The sequence below is a fragment of the Athene noctua genome, chromosome 2 (assembly GCF_965140245.1).
Source record: "Athene noctua chromosome 2, bAthNoc1.hap1.1, whole genome shotgun sequence".
Taxonomy (NCBI): domain Eukaryota; kingdom Metazoa; phylum Chordata; class Aves; order Strigiformes; family Strigidae; genus Athene; species Athene noctua.
In genome coordinates this window covers 92,607,511-92,615,504 of record NC_134038.1, presented here as the reverse complement: position 1 = coordinate 92,615,504, position 7,994 = coordinate 92,607,511, and the positions used below count along the sequence as shown (strand labels likewise).

The window sequence follows — 7,994 nt, the reverse complement described above, 5'->3', positions numbered from 1 at the left end:
AGTACTCTACCTGAATAGCAGAAACGACACAAGTAGTTTCCCACAGCCTGATTTTTGGTTTTATTCCTAGTGCCGCGACATCCCGGGGACACAACCTGTGTCACAGAGACGAATTATATGTATGACCGCGATAATTATCGTGGGAAGATGAAATGCGCGGGCTCCGACCTCTCTATGGTCTTGGTTCTCCCTTGTAAATGAAATGCAAAATTCGCTTTCAGATACCGAACGTGAAATGAAGGTATTTCTCTTCTAAATTACACCAAGTCGATGACCGCTGCCGCGTTTACTGCAAAGGATAATTTATTTCTCATTCAAGAACGAGAGCCTAAAAGATGCCAGAGGGAATGGAGCGCTCATTTTCGTATTAAGTTGTGTTATTTATGTCTTAAGATAAAAGACGCTCTGGATTGGAAAACTACCTCGGCTTATTTATGGAATTGTTAACCCACGTTAATAAAATAACAATCACGCCTGTTTGCTTAACTGAGTGCCACGCAAACAGACCTTGCATTTAGAGCTCGGCTTAATTGCACAGGCTGAGATGCTGGCTTGCAAGGACAGGAGGGAGGGAGGGAAAGAGGGAGGGATGGCTGTCACCTATGCCCAGAGGCTATAAGCAGAGGGGGGACTTTCGGCACAAAAGATTCTTCTACTGGTGAAGCACAGGTCTGATACGATCACTTCCCTCCCTGCCCCCCCGAAAGGATGTCAGCGGTTTTCTCCTGCGGTGTCGCCCGCTGTTTAAGGAACATGGAAAGCTGCATCCTGAGATGCAAAGAGCCGGGCTGGGTGGCTGGTTTCGGAGTTACAGGGATACTGCTGTGATGTTGGAGCCAAAAGAAAGGGAGAGAAGCGAAGCTCTGACTACGTCTAAACATAAACAGCCCGGGGCTGGAAAGCAGTTCACCTCCAGGTCTTTAAGGAGAGAAGAGGACAACCCACAGCGAATTGTTTGGGTCCACCTGGGCTTTGCCCAGGTCAAATGGTAGCCCCACCGCCTACCGCTCCGATGTCATCTTTCTTTCTGACATCTCCGTAAATGAGGTTGCAAATGACCACACACGCGAAGCCTCGGTGGGCTGCAGGAAAAGCGCGGCTCCCCCGGCCCGGGGCTGCCCGTCGGGGCTCCCGTCCCGTCCCGTCCCGCCGCCGGCGCCCCTCGCCCGGCTCCGGGGCGGGGGGGAGGCGGCAGCGGCCGTGCCCGCTGCCTGGGGTCCTGCCCGGGAAGGGGGGGGGAACGGCGGCCACGGCTGCTGCCGCACGGCTTCGTTTCTGCGGCAGCCCCGGGCGCTGCACCTCAGATGTGTCTCTCCCGCCCGGAGGCCGGGCTGGAGAACAGGGCGCGGGGGGCAAGGCAGCTCCGTGGGGCGAGCGGGCGAGGGAGCGCCAGGGATCCCGCCTGGGTGGCATCCAAACGCACCAGGGGCAAACCTGATCTTCCTGCCTCCCTAAAAGCGTTGTTTTCCCCCAACACGCACACACACGAACCCCAAAGCGCTCTGCGAGCCTTCACAATGGTGACTTTTGTGCCTCGACTGGGGAGACCAGAGTCCTGCTGGTTTGAGGTATGTAACTTAACACACGCTGGTTGCGTCAGTTCGCAATTACAGCATCAGAGCGGCTATTGCAAAATATATTAGATGCAAACCACGGCGGATTAATGGCCCCCCTTCCCTGTGCTGAAACTTCTCGGTGTTACTCCAGCCTCTGCCTGAGAAACGGCTTCGCTACCGTAAACACTGTCCAGATAAAATGAAAAAGCCAGTAAAGGGTCCGGCTCTCGGAGCGGCACGTTACGGCCGCGCATGGGAGCGAGCGGGAAGCCCATGGAAATTGTTTTTAACGGCAGGTAATACCGTGGGAAAACCGGATGACCTGGGCTGCATGGAAACGTGCTAAAATGCCCTTTTGCTTTGCTTTTCTTTTCTTTTCAGCAAAGCAAGAAAGAGGTTTTGAAAATATAAGGTGTTGGAATTGACATCTAGTCCAGCGCTTGCACATGTATTAATTCTGCCGTGGTGGGAGGAAAGGGAAAAACGTGTAATTAGGCAGGAGCAGGTGAAAGATTCCAGACGATGAAATACAACAGGCTAAACGGGATAATGTATTCACCATTAAAGGACTGACATTTACTACCAAAAGGAGAGCCGTTATGTTTGAATATGAAAAGGAGCAGATATTAGGCTATATAAATTACCTCCTTCAGATTACTTGCATCTCATTTAAAATACTTTTTTTTTTTTTTTTTAAACAACCAACGATTTGATGTTTCAGAGGAAAAGCCATACCTACTAAAATACCACCAGGCAAATGATGCGCCTTTAACATGCTCCAAAGACACGATCCCCAAAGCAATCGATCACAGCAAAAAGTGTGGAAAGGGGGTTTGGAATCAGTGAAGCCAAAAGGGGCTTTTGACGTATTTGTAGTGTCACACGATCAGGGTGGGTAATTCATCTCACAAACACACACACACACACACACACACACGTCTTTCCCGTACAAATTCCACCCCTTAAAATAGATTTCAGCTTGTTCCTTTCAACTGATCTATTATTAACGCTAATGAAGTTTCAGAGGTATAGGCTACGAAGCGAATGAAGAGCCCTGGGTTGTATTTCGAATATCTGAAGTACTGGCAAAATATTACTGTGAGGATATGCATACGAATCTGCCCGTGTTTAAAGTACAAAAAGAAAATCTTCTTTCTTAAAATATAATAGCAAATCAAAAGGAAAGTTTAAAAAATAAATAACCAAGCTCTCACGCTCGGCTCCCTTTGAGCTCCCGTTAAAGTGTTATTCTGATTAGAGCCCAAATATTCTTTCGGATATTTAGACAAAGGCAACAGAGACGCAAATCAGATCTTCATAGCAGAACCGGTCAAGCAGTTTAAGGAACATTCATTTTATTGTAATTTTTTCCTTTTTTTTTTTTTTTCCCCTCTCCTTTTTTCTCTTGACACACCTGACATTCCACGGAGTCCACTCTGAAGCAGATTAGGAACAAAAGTATGCCCTCTCCGTCTCCGATAAATAAAAATAAATAAATAAATAAATAAATAAAGGACCCGCTTGCCGTATCACATGCCACAGGGTCTGGAAAGATCACCTGGAGGAGCGAGCTAAAGACCCCGTACAAAAAGAAAAGCGCCCGTGTTTATAAACAGCAGAGGCAGCGGGCGCTGGGTTTGCAGGCGGAGAGAGGAAAGCCCTTGGTGGCTGATTAATAACAAGGAGCTTTGGAGGACTCGTCAAAACCCTGTCAACCGGAGGAATGCGCTCTCTTCGGAAGCGTTGGGGCAGGCAGGCGGGCAGGCAGGCAGGCAGCTGGCTGCAGGCAGAGTGGTGCTGCCGGGGCAGGGGCATCCCACCCCGCGCCCCCCCCCTCCCCATACTCCCCCTGCACTCTCCCCTCAGTCCCCGCGGGCGTGGGGGGGTGGAAGGCGGCCGGGGTGAGGCAGAGCCTGCTGCCCGGGGAGGGCAGGGAGCGAACCGGCACACCGGCGTGGGGCCCGCCCGCCGACACGGGTGGCAACCCGGGGGGAGGGGGAGGCCAGAGCTCGGCGGGAGCGTGCGGAGAAAACAGATCCACGAGCAAAAATAAATTAAAAAAAAAAATAAAAAGGAGAAACACGCGTGGTGGAGCGCGAGGTGCGCGCGTGGGTGGGAAGAGCACCGGGAGAACGTATGTCGGTATGTGTACACACACACACACATACCCCCCCACCTCGGCGCAGGCATCCACGCCGCGCGTGTGCCCGGGGCGCGTGTGCAAGAGTGACAGCGCGCGTTAAGGACGCGGGTGGGTGTGCGGGTAGGCGCGGGGCTGTAGGGCTCGCTCGGGTCGGCGCGCAAAATACGCGGACGCGGGAGGGCCCCCGCGGGTGCGCGGCGGCCCGCGCGAGCCCGGGGCTCCGCGGCGCTAAAGGCGTCCGCGTGTGCCGGCGAGCGTGTGTGGCCGGTCCCCGAGAGCTGCAACTCCCAGGGCTGCTGCAGGGATTTTTTTTTTTCCTTCTTTTTTTTTTTTTTTTTTCTCTCGGTCGCTCCTTTTTTTTTTTTTTTTTTTCCCTCCTCATTCAGAGCCCCGGGTGTCTCCCGGCCCTCATTGGCCGCTCCGGCTCGGCGGGGCGGAGCTGGGCCGCCTGCAAAAGGAGGAAAAGAAAAAAAAAAGGGAGGAAAAAAAAAAAAAAAAGGAGACCGAGAGAGGAGAGGGAGGAAAAAAAAAACCGGAGAAAACTGTAAGTGCGTAAAAAAGTTCTCGCCGTGGTGACGGATGCTCAAAAGTTCAGGAGTTTTTCCGATGCTTCCCAAAGCAGCCTGCGACTGAAAAAGAGACTGAAAAAAACCGAGAGGGAGAGAGAGAGGGAGACTTTGCACTGGGAGATCGGGAAGGTGGATTTTTTTCTTCTTCTGCTCTCTTAAAAAAAGCCAACAAAACACATCCCTCTACTTTTGTCCCTCCTTTGCAGACAACTTGTTGCAGATCCCCGTGGAACAAGGAACTGGGAGCGTGGGAGCCTCTTTGCAAAGGTTTTATTTTCTTAATACTCTTTCTGCGTTTGGAAGTTGCTTTCTCCGCTGCGATTACTTTTTTTTTTTTTCCCTCCCCCGTTTTCTTTTTAAAAACGTTTTTTCCCCTTTTTTATCCCCCTCCTTTTTTCCCCCTTTTTTGACTTTTTTTTTTTTTTTTTTTTTTTTTTTTCCCCTCCGCGTGGAGTGCGGGAGCTTGCCGGTGGGCTTTCCTGGGCGAAGAAGAGGAGACTTTCGGCGCTGCCGTCGTTATTCTTCCTCCCTTTCTCCGCGCTCCGCCGGGGGGGTGGGGGGGTGGGGGTTGCCCGGCCGCCCGGTCCAGCTCGGTCCGCGGAGCGGCGGAGGGGTGGAGGGGGAAGGGACGCGCTGTTTGGTCCGGCGGGGAGGGTGGGGGAAAGCTGACGGGAGGACATGCAGGCTCGCTACTCCGTGTCCAGTCCCAACTCCCTGGGAGTGGTGCCGTACCTCGGCGGAGAGCAGAGCTACTACCGCGCCGCCGCGGCGGCGGCCGGCGGGGGCTACACGGCCATGCCGGCCCCGATGAGCATGTACTCCCACCCGGCCCACGAGCAGTACCCGGCCGGCATGGCCCGCGCCTACGGGCCCTACACGCCGCCGCCGCAGCCCAAGGATATGGTGAAGCCGCCCTACAGCTACATCGCCCTCATCACCATGGCCATCCAGAACGCGCCCGATAAGAAGATCACCTTGAACGGGATCTACCAGTTCATCATGGAGCGGTTCCCTTTCTACCGGGACAACAAGCAGGGCTGGCAGAACAGCATCCGCCACAACCTCTCCCTCAACGAGTGCTTCGTCAAGGTGCCCCGCGACGACAAGAAGCCCGGCAAGGGCAGCTACTGGACCCTCGACCCCGACTCCTACAACATGTTCGAGAACGGCAGCTTCCTCCGCCGCCGCCGCCGCTTCAAGAAGAAGGACGCCGTCAAGGACAAGGAGGAGAAGGACCGCCTGCACCTCAAGGACCATGCCCCGCCGCGCCCGCCGCCGCCCGCCGCCGCCGCCGCCGCCGAGCCCGAGGGCGGCCCCGCCGGGGGCAGCGCCGCACCGCCGCCGCCGCCGCCCGTCCGCATCCAGGACATCAAGACGGAGAACGGCACGGCCTCGCCGCCGCAGGCCGTGTCCCCCCCCGGCGCCGCGCCGCCGCTCGGCGCCGTGCCCAAGATCGAGAGCCCCGACAGCAGCAGCAGCCTCTCCAGCGGCGGCAGCCCCCGCAGCACCCTCCCCTCCAGCCGCTCCCTCAGCCTGGAGGCCCCCGAGCCGCCGCCGCCGCCGCCCCCCCCGCCGCCCCCGCCGCCGCCGCCCCACCACCACGGCCCGGGCTTCAGCGTGGACAACATCATGACCTCGCTGCGGGGCTCGCCGCAGGCCGCCGCCGAGCTGGGCGCCGGCCTCCTGGCCCCCGCCGCCGCCGCCCCGCGCACCGGCATCCCGCCCGCCCTCTCCCTCGGCGGCTACTCGCCGGGCCACAGCTCCGTCTACGGCTCGCCCTGCGGCCAGGCGGCCGCCGGCGCCGCCGCCGGCACCTACCACTGCAACATGCAGGCCATGAGCCTCTACGCGGCGGCGGGCGGCGCCGACCGGCCCGGCCACCTGCCCCCCGCCGCCGCCGCCAGCCCCGCCGACGACCCGCTGCCCGACTACGCCATGCCCGCGGGCGGCGGCGGCGGCGGCGGCGGCGGCGGCGGTGGCGGCGGCGGCGGCGGCGGCGGGGCGGGGGGCGGCGGCGGGGCGCTGGGCCACGGCGGGCTGGGCGGCGCGGCGGGCGGCCACCAGGAGGGGCACCACCCGCACCCGCACCCGCACCAGGGCCGCCTGGCCTCCTGGTACCTCAACCAGGCGGCGGCGGCGGCGGCGGCGGCGGCGGCGGCGGCGGGGGAGCTGGGCCCGCTGGCGGGCGCGGCGGGCTACGCGGGGCCGCAGCAGGGCTTCGCCGCCGCCCCGCGGGAGGTCTTCGAGGCGCCGCGGCTGGGCCTCAGCGCCTCGCCCGGCGGCGGCGGCCCCGGCGGCGGCGGCCCCGGCGGCGGTGGCGGCGGGGCGGGGGGCGGCGGCGGGGCGGGGGGCGGCGGCAGCTGTCAGATGGCCTTCCCCGGCAGCCAGCCGCTCTACCGCACCTCCGGGGCCTTCGTCTACGACTGCGGCAAGTTCTGAGCGCGCCCCGCCGCGGGGACGCCGCGGGGACACCGCGGGGACACCGCGCAGCACCGTGCCGCCGGCCCCCGCCGCGCCCGCGGAGGGAAGCGAGCGCACGCGAAAAGCTTTTGTACAGAGACAGCCCCAAAGCATGTCTTGGTTTGTTAAAGGACAGTGTTACTCCAATAACACGTAAGTTTTGTTGTGTTTTGTTTTTTTTTTTTTTTAAATTGCTTCGAGAAATACTTTGTCCCGTCCCCACCCCTCTCTCTTCCCCATCCCTTAAGGTATTGTCATGCCCCGTGTTTAAAAGGGGGCGAAATGTCCAGCGTAGAGTACCAGCTTCTTCCCCCCCCCCCCTCCCCCAGCCTTTCCTCTTTTACAAGGACTTGTTTTAAAATGTAAATTGCGACATAGTAATTTATTTTTAATTTGTAGTTGGATCTTGCGGACCAAACGCCAGAAAGTGTTTCCCCCTTCCCGGAAAAGTGACGTTAAAATTGACTGAAACGCTGATTTTTTCACTATATATAAAAAGGGAAACTGTATTAATCTTATTCTATCAATATTTTTCCTTTTTTTTTTTTTTGTTGAAAATATTCTGAAGGTATTGCATTGTTTGTTTATTAATAAATTACCATTCAGTTGGAATGACCCTTTACACGTCTGTATATTTTAATACTTTCATTTAGAGAGAGAGAGAGAGAGAGAAAGAGAGGGAAAAGGGATTTCATAACTAACTTTGTCGCTGGAACAGCTCGTTCCCCTCCGCACAAATTCCAAAGACCATTTAGGAACTGCCAGGTCGAAAAATCCCTTTTCAGTCTCTTCTGCAATATGTTCCACTTAGTCAGCTCGCCTTATCCGCTAGGAAAAAAATACTTTCCCATGGCAGCTCTGAGTTGGCAAATAAACAAACACGTTTTCTTAGCAATTAATGGGCAAGACCTGGAAACATTTGACCATACACAGTAGTATGACAACATTACGGCTTTTAAAATAATATGCTTATGTAAGGATATATTAAGCGATAACTCCAAGGTAGAAGTACATCCACTAGATTCCTGCCCTTGTGTAACTGTGTGTATATCGAGCCATCGATCTCTGTGTGTGTATTTCAAATGTAATTATATATAGGATTTACATATGTATCTATATTTAAAGAAGGATTACGTATTTATTTATAGCTTCGTACACGCATTGCATATGTTTCTAAACTCCACAGTGTATAGTAGATGCCAGATATTCTGTAGTACGTATATTCTTAAATATAATATAAGCGTATAAATCACTGCTGTGTAGAAT

General features: G+C 55.9%; 1 protein-coding gene across 3 annotated transcripts; it reads left to right on the top strand.

Moving 5' to 3' along the window:
- The first annotated feature begins 4,230 nt into the window (after positions 1-4,230).
- On the top strand, positions 4,231-7,340 carry FOXC1 (forkhead box C1). Of its 3 annotated transcripts, none has more exons than XR_012633036.1 (3): positions 4,231-4,535; positions 4,723-6,881; positions 7,128-7,340. XR_012633036.1 is itself a non-coding variant. In XM_074897882.1 (3 exons), exon 3 carries the CDS (start codon positions 4,947-4,949, stop codon positions 6,705-6,707), a length of 1,761 nt encoding a protein of 586 aa, XP_074753983.1. In that variant the 5' UTR covers positions 4,231-4,397; positions 4,475-4,535; positions 4,723-4,946; the 3' UTR covers positions 6,708-7,340. The 3 variants fall into 3 exon arrangements, 2 of the variants coding, with proteins under 2 accessions (XP_074753983.1, XP_074753982.1); XM_074897882.1 differs by having other exon boundaries at positions 4,231-4,397; positions 4,475-4,535; positions 4,723-7,340; XM_074897881.1 differs by having other exon boundaries at positions 4,723-7,340.
- The last annotated feature ends 654 nt before the right edge of the window (positions 7,341-7,994 follow it).